This window comes from Acinonyx jubatus, chromosome B4, assembly GCF_027475565.1.
Source record: "Acinonyx jubatus isolate Ajub_Pintada_27869175 chromosome B4, VMU_Ajub_asm_v1.0, whole genome shotgun sequence".
NCBI classification, from domain to species: domain Eukaryota; kingdom Metazoa; phylum Chordata; class Mammalia; order Carnivora; family Felidae; genus Acinonyx; species Acinonyx jubatus.
The window spans coordinates 24,138,084-24,152,291 of NC_069387.1; the positions used below are offsets into that span (position 1 = coordinate 24,138,084).

At 35.8% G+C, this 14,208-nt stretch overlaps 1 protein-coding gene across 4 annotated transcripts in view; it reads right to left on the minus strand.

Annotated features, from left to right (window-relative positions):
- Positions 1–9,209: 9,209 nt before the first annotated feature.
- The window catches only part of LOC106987548 (protein adenylyltransferase SelO), a 35,554-nt gene continuing 30,555 nt past the window's right edge, over positions 9,210–14,208 (minus strand). The window contains exons 18-19 of one of the 4 annotated variants that reach the window (XM_027073677.2): positions 12,895–12,974; positions 9,210–9,449 (exon numbers count right to left, since the gene is read on the minus strand). In XM_027073677.2, coding sequence (XP_026929478.1) covers positions 9,327–9,449; positions 12,895–12,974 — 203 coding nt within the window. In that variant the 3' untranslated portion in view covers positions 9,210–9,326. Of the gene's footprint in view, positions 9,508–9,782; positions 12,815–12,894; positions 12,975–14,208 lie in introns of those variants that run through there. The other 3 variants (XM_053225417.1, XM_053225416.1, XM_053225418.1) reach the window with 3 other exon arrangements.

Here is a 14,208-nt window from a genome sequence, read left to right on the forward strand (position 1 = left end):
CTGTAGCCTGCTTTGGATTCTGTATCTCCTTCTCGTCTGTTCCTCCCCTGCTCACACTCTCTCTCACTCTGTCTCTCAAAAATAAATAAGTGTAAAAAAAAAGTAAAAAATATAAATAAATAAATAAATAAATAAATAAAGTAAATAAATAGAGTTTCTTGTAACCAGCATATAGTTGGGTCTTGATTTTTTACCCACTCTGGTAATCTCTGTCTTTTAATTGGTCCATTTAGACCATTGATGTTTAAAGTGATTATTCATATAGTTGGATTATTATCTACCATATTTGTTACTGTTTTCTACTAGTTGCCCTTGTTCTTTCTTTTTATCTTCCACTTTTTCTGCCTTTTGCGATTTTAGTGGGATATTTATATGATTCCATTTTCTTTCCTTTGATTTTCTCTTTTTTATTACATCAATTATACTTTTTTTTTTACTTTGTTAGTGGTTGCTCTAGAGTTTGTAATATACATTTACAAGTAATCCAAATCCACTTTCTTTTTTTTAAGTTTATTTATTTATTTTTGAGAGACACAGCCAGTGTGAGCAGGGAAGGGGCAGAGAGAGAAAGGGAGAGAAAATTCTCAGCAGACTCCATGCTGTCAGCCCAACATGGGGCTCAAACCCACAAAACTGAGATTATGACCTGAATCAAAACCAAGAGTCAGATGCTTAACCAACTGAACCACCCAGGTGCCCCCAAATCCACTTTCAAATAACACTGCACTGCTTCATGGGCAATGCAAGTACTTTATAACAAAATATATTTTATTCCTCCCTCCTGTTTTTTTTTGTCATTACTATTACTCATTTCACTTACACATAAGCCATAATCATCTAATGCATTGTTGCTAATGTTGTTTTTAACAAACTGCTATTACATCAATTAAGAATAAGAAAAATAAAACTTTCTTTCATCTTCACTTATTCCTTCTCTAATGTTCTTTCTTTATGTATATATGAGTGTCCAACATATCATTTTCCATCTCTCTGAAGAACTTCTTTAAGCATTTCTTGCAAGGCAGTTCTGCTGGTGACAAATTTCTTTTCTTTTTCTTTTTCTCTTTTTTAATAAAGTATTTTTCCTTCACTTAAAAAAAATTTTTTTTCAAACAGAGGGTTACCGGAGGGGTTGTGGGAGGGGGGGTGGGCTAAATGGGTAAGGGGCATTAAGGAATCTACCCCTGAAATCATTGTTGTACCATATGCTAACTAACTTGGATGTAAATTAAAAAAATAAAATAAATAAAAAATAAATTTAAAAAAATTTTTAACGTTTATTTTTGAGAGAGAGAGAGAGAGAGCACATGCGAGCAGGGGAGGGGCAGAGAGAGAGAGACACACACAGAATCCCAAGCAGGCTCCAGGCTCTGAGCTGTCAGCACAGAGCCTGACATGGGGCTCGAACTCACAAACGGTGAGATCATAACCTGAGCCGAAGTTGGACGCTTAACCAACTTAGGATAATTTTGTAGGCTACAGAATTCTGTCTAGGTTGGTGGGTTTTTTTTCTGTAAACACTTTAAATATTTCACTCCATTTTCTTATTACTTGCATGGTTTCTGAAAAGTCGGATATAATTTTATCTTTGTTCCCCACATATAAGATGTTTTATTCTTCTGACAACTTCTGGGATTTCTTCTTTATCTTTGATTTTCTAGAGTTTGAATATGATATTCCTGGGTGCTAATGGTGTTGTTTTGGGGGTGTTTATCCTACTTGGTATTCTCTGAGCTTCCTGGATCTGTGGTTTGGTGTCTGACATTAATTTGGGAAAATTCTCAGTCATTACTTCTCTTCCTTTCTTCCCAGTGTGTGTATATGTGTATAATATACCTTTTGTAGTTGTCCCATAGTTCTTGGACATTTTGTTTTATTTTGTTTTCAGTCTTTTTCCTCTTTGCTTTTCAATTTTAGAAGTTTCTATTGACATCCTCAAGCTCAGAGATTCTTTCTTCAGCTGTGTCCAGTCTACTAATGACCCCGTCAAAGGCATTCCTCATTTATATTACAATGGTTTTCATCTCTAGCATTTCTTTTTTACTCTCTCTTAGATTTTCCATCTTTCTATTTACATTATCCATCTATTTTTGCATGTTATCTACTTTTTCCATTAGAGGCCTTAGCATAGTAATCATGGTTATTTTTAAATCCTGGTCTGAGAATTCCAACATTCCTGCCATATCTGACGGTGGCTCTGATGCTTGCTTTGTCTCTTCAAATTGCTTTTTGCCTTTTAGTATGCCTTGTGATTTTTATGTGAAAGCTGGACATGATATGTTGGGTAAAAGGCATAGTAGTTAATACGACTTTACTAATGTGGTGGTCATGTATGGGGAAGGGGAAGCATTCTAAAGTCCTGTGATTAGATCTCAGTCTTTTAGTTAGCCTGTGACACTGGGCACTGGGCTGTGCACTTCACAAATGCTTCTCAGTTTTTTCCCCCTTAGGTGGGACAAGATGGTTGGAGGGGGTTAAATTGGGTATTTCCCTTCCCCCGCATGGAAGGCTAAAGAAGGCTGGAGTTGGCCATTTCCCTTTCTCCTGGTTAGTGAGGCTGTGATAAAAATCTCAGTAGGTTAGGCTCAGGTAAAATAGTTTTGCATGAGGGCTGGGCTTGTTAAGAAGAACAGAATGCTCTGGCATATTTCAAAATGGGTACTTTCCCTCTTTCCCTGCTGGAAACATCAGGGGATTTTTCTCAGATCTTCACTGTGAGAACCTGGTATAACTCCTGGAAATAAAATTCACAAAAGTGTGGGATTGGACTCTAAGACTGGACTTTCTTGGGGTTCCTAATAACTTGCAGACTTGTAACACATCTTTCTCAGAAATCCAATAGGTAAATTAGATTGAAAGTAAGTAAGAATGAGTAGCACGAATGAAAATTTTGATCCAATAAAATACACAGTATTTACATTAACTTAGAGAATACACATTCTTATCAAATATGCATGAAATAGTTATATTTTTTCTATGTATTAGTACACATAGAAAAAAAATCAAATTTCTCCCAAATTGGTATAATGTATGTCATAGTCTCTGGCCACAAAGTAAAATAAAACAAATAACTACAAAAGAATAGCCAAAACAAAAACAAAAAAGCCAACCCATTTGGTTCCATAGACCCCTTAAATTAAAAATAAAATCAATGTAAAATCTACAAAAATTCAGATTACTTAGAAATTAATGACCATGAGAATAGCCAATGCAAGACTCACCAGAAATTTTATAGTCTTAATTTCATGTATTAGAAAACAAGGTAAAAAATAAATGAAGTTCTAAACCAAGAAAGCCAAAAGAATAAAAAATAAATGTAAAGAAATTAGAAATGTGTCAGTTATAAAGAGAAAAATAAAAATTAATGAAACAGAAGACCAAAAAAAAGTAACAGATGACCTGAAAATTTCAGACCAACATGAAAGACTAAGGTTCAGCAAATTTAATCAAAGATAAAAGATTGAGAACATACATTAAGAAGCTTAGAAACAAAGCACAGGGATGAAATTACAGATATGGAAGAAATTAAATATTATAAGGCAATAAATAGTACATATGTCAACGAAATTAAGCATCTTGATGAATTAGATTAATTTTTCTAAGAAACATGAAATATTGGGGCACCTGGGTGGTTCAGTCAGTTGAGCGTCCAACTTCAGCTCAAGTCATGATCTCACAGTTTGTGGGTTCAAGCCCCGCATCAGGCTTTGTGCTGACAGCTCGGAGCCTGGAGCCTGCTTTGGGTTCTGTGTCTCCCTCTCTCTCTGTCCCTCCCCTGCTCATGCTCTGTCTCTCTCTGTCTCTCAAAAATAAATAAACATGTTAAAAAAAATTTTTTTAAAGAAACATGAATTATTAACAAATTAGATGCAAGAAGATATGGAAAACCTGTAGTCTCATAATCACAGAATGCAATGAAAAGACACTGTTTTCATCGCCCTAGTATCCAATTTCCCTTTCTTCTTAATTACCAGAAGATCTAGTTGGAATGGCAACATACCTGGCTAAAAATAGTTTCCTAGACTCCCTTTGCAGCCAGAAATAGTCATGTGGCCCAGTCTTTGCCAATGAAATACAAAAATAGAAATGATATGTAAGTAAAACACTGTTGGGGATTTCTAGGAAGGATTTTTGTTTCCCTGTTACAGGCATCCTCCCTTCTTCCCCATTCCCTTCCTCCTCCATCCTGACTGGACTGAGGATCACAGCTTGGAGGCCATCACTTATTTAGTGACCATGAGGCAACAAGCAGAGGACCAACTCAATGCCTTAAGGAGATGGGGGAATGGAAAGGAAAGTCTGGGCCCCTCAGGGCATTGCTAAGTTGCTGCAGCAGCCCTAAATGCTTGGGTTGTGCACTTCCCTTTATGTGACTCAAACAAACCTCTGTGTGGTTAAGACAATGTTAGTCAACTTTCAGTCATTTGCAGATGAACAAAAAGTATCTTCAGTTCTCAGATGATGTGAATGTCTAGTTAAAAACAAAGAAGACTAAAACAATCCACTGAAAGCTGTAAAAATAGGAGTTCAACAACATGGCTAGATCCAAGATAAACTATAGAAACCAAAAACTGTCCTGTGTACCAATGATGCCCATTGAGAAAATGTAGTACAAAAGGTGATCTCATTCAGAATATCAACAAAAATTACACTATGTCTGAGAATGGATACAAGAAATCTTTAAAGCCTATATGAAGAAAACTATACATCTTTATTATAGGACATAAAAGAAAATGTTAGGTAACAGGTGAAGACAGCCCTTGTCTTGCATACCTCCAATATGCACAAGTTCCACAATTAGTTAAGTAACACTAGTTCCCCAACATTTGCTACCATGGTATTAGAACTGTGAGCAATTGGGTAAAGTACAAACTTTGCTGTTAGCGTTCCAGTGCACAAATTACTATATAAAAAAAGATGAATGTCATGATTAGTGACCAACCACATCACTTCTTTCAAAGTCTGTTAGTGACTGATCACTGTATATTTGTTATTCAGCTTATGCACACACAGCAAAGGGTGTAGTTGGATTGGCTCCTTGTCTACCAGTGGTAAACCCACGTGGCATTTTATAAAAATGATCACTGAAAGAGGGAAATTGGCCAATAAGGATGAAGCTGCAATACATAAATGGAAAAAAAAAAAATTCTGACCGTAAAATTCAAATAGAACATAAATGGAGGTATAGAAAAAATAGTGGCAACTCACCAAAGCATAGAGAAGATCCTTGCTCTGTATTATGAGTAATATGACAAAAAAAAGAAGGCAAGCACTGTTCAGGCTACTCTTGACAAGTTTCTTACAAAGAAAAACACTTTCTCAATGTTTCTAAAGTTTTAAGTTACAGAGCAGTAAATATTAGTTTTACTATTTTATTTCCCTGTATATCTATAGCCAATGGTGAAACTTTTTAAGGTTTTGACCGAAAGTTCTTGAAGATCACAAAACAATCACAATTCTTCCCATTGATTATTAAGATCACTTTACAGAGTTTCAGTTTGCACGGCCATTTGTACAATCCTGCAGTACCACACAAAGTGAAGAATGCCTGTGGTGTTTCTGGATGCGAAAATGCAGTGTCATAAAAGATGTCAATTCTTTCCAAGTCAGTCTATAAACTTAATATAAACCCAATCAAAATCCCAACAAGACTTGTTATGAAAGTTGACACACATAAAAATTCATTTAAATAATTAAATGGCCAAGAAAACATTTTAAAAGATTAATGATAGCAAACTGTTGAAATATACTCTACAATCAAAGTAATGAAAAGAGTTGCATTGGTAGAAGAGTTGAAAAGAAAAAAGAATAGAATGAAGTCTAGCATGAGCTTAAATATATGAGAATTTAATATATGATAGAAGTTGTAGTTCAAACGTGTGAAAAGGATAAACTACTTGACAAATAGTATTGGGACTTTATCTGTCAATGTAGAAAAAACAATCAAATCTCAAAGGGATTAAAACTACACATTCTAAAAATACTAGAAGAAAATATGAGGAAATATTTTTTATAAATTTTGAGCAAAATTAAAGACACAAAATCCGAAAATAACTTTTTAAATTGCCAAATTCAAATATATGAAAATTAAAAACCTGTTTAGAAAGATACCATTAAAGAATAAAACACTGATAGTAGAAAAAGAAACAATATTTACTATGTGAAAAACAAAAATTATCTGCTACATGAATAATAAAAGTTGATAATAAAATAATAAATCAAATTTTCATGTATCAGATTGGGAAAAAATATATAAAACAATAATATCCAGGGGCGCGTGGGTGGCTCAGTCGGTTGTGTCCAACTTCAGCTCAGGTCATGATCTTGTGGTTCGTGAGTTCGAGCCCCATTTCGAGCTCTGTGCTGACAGCTCAGAGCCTGGAGCCTGCTTCGGATTCCGTGTCTCCCTCTCTCTCTGCCCCTCCCCCACTCGCGCTCTGTATCTCTCTCAAAAATAAAAAAAATGAAAATTAAAAAAACAACAATATCCAATGCTGAAGTGTGAATAAACTGGTATTGTGATACATCACTGGGGATATTAACTGGTAAAGCCTTTTGTGGCAGTTTATATAAGCATTTTTCATGCATATACCTTTGACCCAATTAATTCTATTTGTAGAATTCTACAAAGATACACAGACAAGGATGCTATACTTACAATGGAAAAAATCTGGAAACACAATTGGGTATCAAATATGTAAATGATTTCACAAAATATGGTATATCCATACCATGGAATATTTTTAAACCATTAAAGCAAATGAAGATCAGCACATACTCATATTGAATATTAATATATGTATAACTAAATAAAAGCCAGTTTACAAAATAATATGTCAAGTGTGCCCCTAGTCACATAAACCTGTGCACTTATATATGTATGTTTTTAGATAGGTATGTAAATGTACGGCAGAAATCTGAAAGATACAAGACTCATAAAGCATATTTATATCTGGGACAGAGAATGGGTATAGGAAAGAGGAGGAAGTTGAGTATGAAGGAAGACTTCCACATTTATTCAATATACTTCTTTATTTAAATTTTTTACATGAGCATGTATTACTTGGTATGAGCAAGTGTTACTTTGACAATTAAATAATAACAGTCACCTTAAAATTTTGTGAGGTTTTCTTTAGTTTTATTTTTTTTATTTTTTAATGTTCATTTTTGAGAGAGACAGAGAGCGAGCAGGGGAGGGGCAGAAAGAGAGGGAGACACAGAATCCCAAGCAGGCTTCAGGCTCTGAGCTGCCAGCACAGAGCCCGACGCAGGGTCCAAACTCACGAACAGTGAGATCATGACCTGAGCTGAAGTCGGCCACGTAACCGACTGCACCACCAAGGCACCCCACAGACTTTTCTTTAGTTTTAATAATGTATCTTTTTGCTATTTTTGGTTTTTTGTGTTCTTAGTTCATGTCATTTAATTTTAGAAAAGAAAGTTTACAACTCAGATGTTTGCTGTAATTTAACAAGCTTTGAAAAGAGTTTCAAATATTCACAAAGCATTAAGCCTCCAAACTGCAATCTCTAAATATCATTTCCCTGGATGGGGCCTCCTTAGAAAAATGACTGGTTCTGGGGGTAAGGCAAGAAACACACAAACAGGATGGAACTTACCACACCAGAAAACGAAGAAGCTATCAAAAACTTCTAGGATCATGCACACAGAGAGATACTATGAATAAAACCTCATTGGCCATATATGGGACAATTTATACATCAGTAAGAATAATTGCAATAGTGTAAAACATAAAATATGCTTTAATTCAAGAATTCATAATGATAACTTAAAACAACAAGCCCACTGGTTGTCTTTGGAACATGCTTGGGAACCAACTCTTTGGCTTTCTGAACCTCAGGATAAGTAAATAATAGTGATAGAAAGTTTTCTGTTATAGGATTCCAGCTGAAAAATGAATGATATGACTATATTATTGTTTTGCAACTTACTGAGTCATTGGGTCTAAGTGATGATTGTCAGTGGCTATTGATATCACAAAAAGAGACAGCCAATATGTACTTCTTGGTGGAAGGGTACAACACTTGTCTTCTGATAGCAAGTATTTCTTCAAATAAATTGAAGCTTTATAGAAATATAGGGGGACAGAGCAACAAGTTAAACAATACCTCAGAGATGCAGTTAGCAAAATGCAGGCTCTGGGACACACTACAGAATAAATTATCTGCTTTCTTCAAAACAAAACAAAAAACTGAAAGGGAAAAAAAATATATGTAGGTGGCTGTACTTGAAGATATCAAAAGAAACTCAAGAGATTTTGTCATCTAATTTGAATGTATAGTCCTTACTTAGATCCCAGTTCAAAAAAACAACTATAAAATAATAATAGTGGTGAAAATAACTTATAAAAATCCAAAAACTAGTTATTTGATTTGATGCATTAGGGAGTTGTTAATTTGTGTTAAGGTGATAATGGTACTGTATGCGTTTTAAATCATTAACATCTGGAGATGCATACAGAAATATTTGTAAATTAAATGAAACACAGTTGGGAACTTATTAAAAATACATGGGGATATAAAAATTATACCTCAATTAAAAGCAATAACTAGGAATGAGGGGAAGTGTGTAGGGATGAAGACGAAATACATTGATCAGGCATTGATGCCTAATTAAGAAGCTGGTGGGTAAATCAGATTCATTAAACTATTCTCTTTACTTTGGTTAATGTTTGAAATTTACCATCATATATGAAAAAGCTCTAGGAGAGCAGTTAAACTATGTTACTTATCTGATGTGCCCCACAATGCTGGGTACATACTATGTTTTAGATGAATACTCATAAAATCATTAAAAGATTGCCATAAGATTTTTTAGTTATTGAGCATAACTCATATGGATTACCATATTTTATTATTCCATTAAAGTTATTGATTAGAACAAAAATGATCACAAAGATGTTCCAAAGAATAGGTCCAGTTTATTTGGTTAAAAAAAAAATTTTGCATACATAATCCTTTTTATGAAATGTGAGACTGTCATCAAAATGTAGATGGTCATTAAGAATTTATCAAATGGTGGGGCACCCAGGTGGCTCAGTCGGTTAAGCGTCCCACCTCAACTCAGGTCATGATCTCACAGTTTGTGAGTTCGAGTCCCGCATCGGGCTGTGTGCTGAAAGCTTAGAGCCTGCTTCGAATTCTGTCTCCCTCTCTCTCTGCTCCTCCCCTGCTCATGCTCTCTCTCTCTCTCTCCTTCAAAAATAAATAAAAACGTTTAAAAAAAATTTTTTAAAGAATTTATCAAATGGATGATTCTATGTTGAGTTCAATGACAAAAGTATCCCTTCATTTCTTTAACCTAAATCAAGATGAGCAGCTAACTTTGAGGTCCTTGGCCCAAGAAGGAGTAGGTGAGGAGTAACCTGCTTTTTCAGCTGCAGAATGCTTCTGGAAAGGATGCCGAAGAACACGCTGGAGAAGATGGACCTGGCAAACAATTGAAGCACATAGATGCACATTTTCTTCCTCAGGACCTATCAATTTTCTAAATTCCCAGAATGACAAGGTTAAATTGAAATTTCTTTCAAAATGTTTAAACACTGTATGTTGTATTAAAATTTCAACTATACTTGTTACTTAAAATTTCTGTCATTCCACAGAAAGTTCCTTTAAGTACTAGTTTTGTGTTAAAACAGGAGAACAAATATGTACCCTCTCAAAAAGACCATATATATATATATATATATGTATGTATATACATATGTATATACGTATATACATATGTATATACATATATATATGTATATACATATATATATATATATCCACACACACATATACACATACATACATATATCCTGATAATTCAGCAATTCTTTCACAGAATTAAGAGAATTATAATTTTCTAAAATATTTACAAAAAGAAAATAGTGTCAGTGGTTTGCAGTCTTTCCAAAGCAAGGGCATGGATTCCAACTCATGCCACTTCCTCATTTGCACTTTGACCCATGGTAATAAACTGAGGCATCAAAAAACACACCTCTTTCAACAATAATTCTAGGATTTAAATGTTTCTTCTCATCCAGTTATGAAATAAATAAGTCGTGGAGATGTAATGTATAGCATGGTGACTAAAGTTAACAATAATACAGTATAGCAGTTGCTAAGAGAGTAGATTGGAAAAGACTTCATCACAAGAAAAAAAAATGTGTAACTATGTATGGTGATGGATGTTAACTGGACTTACTGTGGTCATCATTTTACAGTATATACAAATATTGAATCATCATGTCGTACACCTGAAAGTAATATAATGTTATATGTCAACCATACTTCAGTTAAAATATATTTTTGGTGCATTTCCTTTGGTATTTTTGGTGCATATCATTTCCTTGGGTGTTAATAAAGGAATGCTTAGATCTATTGATAGAAAAAGGTGCATGATTGTCTATACTAAGAAAGTACCAAGAGATCAAATAGAGGGTATTACTGTATTACTAATATTTAATAGGAAGACAGCATCATCATCAATATGGTGCTTTTAGAGCCCCTCTCAACTTCCCCCAGGGTTCTTTCTATACATACACTTTTACCAAAGTTAGTCTTATTTATGCCTATTCTACTCTCACTTGCTGGCTAAAAATCTCCCTGAATACATTTTTATACTTCTTCACCGCACCTTGCATAGAGTAGATTCTCAAGAAGTGTGTTTGATGCAAACAGGTAAACACAAGTTGTGTGTGTAAACGGTTACCCATATAAAGGTTTAACAAAATCTTTTTCCTTTCCTGCATGAGAATTTAACCCTGAATTAACTGTCTGGCTCTGTTCCCCTGGTAACTTGATGAGGTGGTATGACAACTATGTCACCATATAACATTGCTTATGACTGACAAGTAGCATCTGGATGGGAAAACTGTAAATACCTGACAGCGTGTTTTGGGCTTTCTCTAGTGTGGTGACTCGGTATAAGGCAGGCTGCTCATGGGGACACTGGAGACTATGCCTATGCAGTTGTTACAAGAGATACTGGTTTCTATGGAGCATGAAGCTTTTAAGCCAGGGCTATCCGTGCGTCTTCCCAGTGTGGACCTCGTCTGTGCACACCTGAGCTTCACTGCCGTGCCGGGCTACTGGCATGGACTGAACTCCTGCAAATGAGGAGGCGATGCTGCCCTGCTGGTAAGCCATTTCTGTCATCTTTTTATTTAGTTAGTTCTTTTTTAGTTTTTTTCTTTAATGTTTATTTATTTATATTGAGACAGGTAGAGAGAGAGTGTGCACATGAGTGGGGGAGGGGGGAGAAAGAGAGGGAGAGAGAGAATCCCAAGCAAGCTCCATGCTGTCAACGCAGAGCCCCACATGGGGCTCCATCTCATGAATCGTGAGATCATAACCTGAGCTGAAATCAAGAGTTGGCCCCTCAACCAACTGAGCCACCCAGGCGCCCCCTGTTGTCCATCTTTCTGAGCTGAGTGGGGCTCTGTGCGGATGGCTCAGAGCCTGGAGCCTGCTTCAGATTCTGCGTCTCCCTTTCTCTCTGCCCCTTCCCCGCTCGCGCTCTCTCTCTCTCAAAAACAAACATTGAAAAAAAGATATTTTAAAATATTTTCTAAAATGAAAACCTAGATCTGTCAAGCTAATTGAACTACTGAAATATAAAGTTAATGCAAGTTCCAAATTAGAAATAGCAAAAATAGTTTCTCAGGCCAGCCCTGATCAGTTGGTAGTGACCATGCACACTCTGTGGAGAGAATGATTCTGAGGGAAAGAAGGCAGGAGCATCCATAACACCTACTCCAGTGCAGCACAGAGTGACAGCATGAACACCAAGGCCATCCCCCCCCTTTTTTTTAACTTTTTAAAATGTTTATTTTATTTTTTAGAGAGAGAGAGCAAGCAGGGGAGGGGTAGAGAGAGAAGGAGACATAGAATCCGAAGCAGGCTCCAGGCTCTGAGCTGTCAGCACAGAGCCCAATGCAGGGTTCGAACACATGAGCTGCAAGATCACAACCTGAGCTGAAGTCGGATGCTCAACTGACTGAACCACCCAGACACCCCAAGGCTGTTCCTCTTCTAAAAAAAAAAATAATTATGTACATTGCATTGTAAATAACTGATTGTGAAGTATTTGAAGCATACAAGAAAGTATGCAGAACAATACAATGAACACTTGTATATCCTCCACTCAGCTTTAGAAATCAAATACTTCCAATATGACTGGAGCCCAATAGGAGTCTCCTTCCCTAATGCAAATTTCTTCCTTGCCTCCAAGTAACCACAGTCCAAAAATGGTATTTATCATCTTTATTCATTTTGTTACTTTTGTTATACACACATGCATCCCTAAATGACATACAATTCTGCATGTTTTGCACTGTATTTAAGTGGTAATAAGCATGTGGTATATTCCTTTGCCCCTTGCTTGTTTTGCTTAACATTACATGTGGGATTCATCCATGCAGATGCACATAGACCCAGTTCATTTATCTTCACTGTTGTCAGTATGAATTTAAGTGGACCCACATTGCTAGTGCGTTGGACACCCGGTAGAAGCAAAAGTAATTCCCTCTGGGGAGATGCACCCTTAAATCAGGCTTCACTGGATTCCACAGATTGAAATCCAAAACTCCAAAACATAAACAAGAAGCAGCAGCATCAAACCCTCAGTAGTTTAAGTAATATAGATTTATGATATAAATGAATCTTTAAAATTTTAAATCCATTAAAGAATGGATTTTTTTTAATTTAAATTTTTTTATTTTAAAAAATGAAACAATGATTTACTGATAAAGAGAGACCAGGCAACAAGAAGGAAAAGCTGGTACTGGCAGTGGTCTAGTTTCACGTGTCTGCAAACAAAGTAAGTGTGCTTAAAATATGATACACTTAAAATTAGTAAATATAAACCCAGGAGACTCACACACCGTACCTCTGAAAAATCATTCCTTTCTGCTTTTCGCACTGCGGATTCTGCCATCCAGTTCCTCAGCACATACCTAGGATTAACAGCTTCAGAGGGAAAAGCGTGTTTTGGAACAATAAATTACTAAGTCCGCAAAGGCAATATGAAATCTCCCCCAAAATTAGGTAAGCTTTAAGAACTTTGCTGGAAGGCACAAATGAGAAGCAAAGATCAGCATCAGTCAATTCTGATTGTTTATAAACAATGTACAGTGTCTATTATCTTATGGTACAGAAAACACTTTTTTGAGCGCTATGAGCAGTACTGGGTTTGGTTTTTCTCTTCAGTGGTTCATCATTACTTTGGGATTTTTGCACCATATTCAGTTCACTGAGTATTTTTTTTTTTTAACGTTTATTTATTTTGAGAGCGAGTGGGGGAGGGACAGAGAGAGAGGGACAGAGAGAGAGCATCCCAATCAGGCTCTGTAGGATCGGGCTGCTTCCTACAACCCTGAGAACATGACCTGAGCCAAAACCAAGAGTCACACACTTAACCGATTTAGGCGCCCCTCACTAAGCATTTTCTAAGGCTGGAGAAAGTAGTGAATGCATCTGCATTAGGCCCCACAGCCTGAGTGGAGGTGGGGGAGGAGAAGTTGCTACTTTTAACATCCTCAAGCTCAGAATTAAGGTCTGACTTAGTGGGACTGCTTAATGTTCATGCTGCCAAGAGCAAGGATGAAGGGTTACAGGAAGGCAAAATTCCTTATTAATTTACATTTTTGATAGTAACCACACATTTTTTCATATTAAAGGTAGTATAATGGCACATTTAAAAAATTCCAGAAACTATGTCTTTATTGGAGATGAGCTTTTTCCAAAACAATTTATCAATTGAGTGGAGAGGGAGGATGCTTATCCCCACTGGCACCACAGAAATTCCGAGCAGACTCCAGAAATTACAATTTTGTGATTCTCAACAGTTTTCCAAACTACTTGAATGGTGGAAACATACAAATTCCCTTTCAACTTGGTTTTAAAGATCTGCCATGATATGACGGATAATCTAATAATATAAGTGCCTTGTGACTCAGCAATTCTCTAGGAATGTAGTCTATGAAAACAAATTAGAACTTAAAAAGTATTATTTACATTAAAGAAAACCAGAAACAATTTAAATACTTAATATTAGGGGAATGGTTAAGTAAAACACTGTATACCCTTCCTAAGAAATATTATCCAGCCATTAAAAATGTTACATTATAAAGAATGAAGTAGTAAGGAAAAATGCCTTATTTATTCTTGGTAAAAAATATATAGAGATATAGATATAGATATA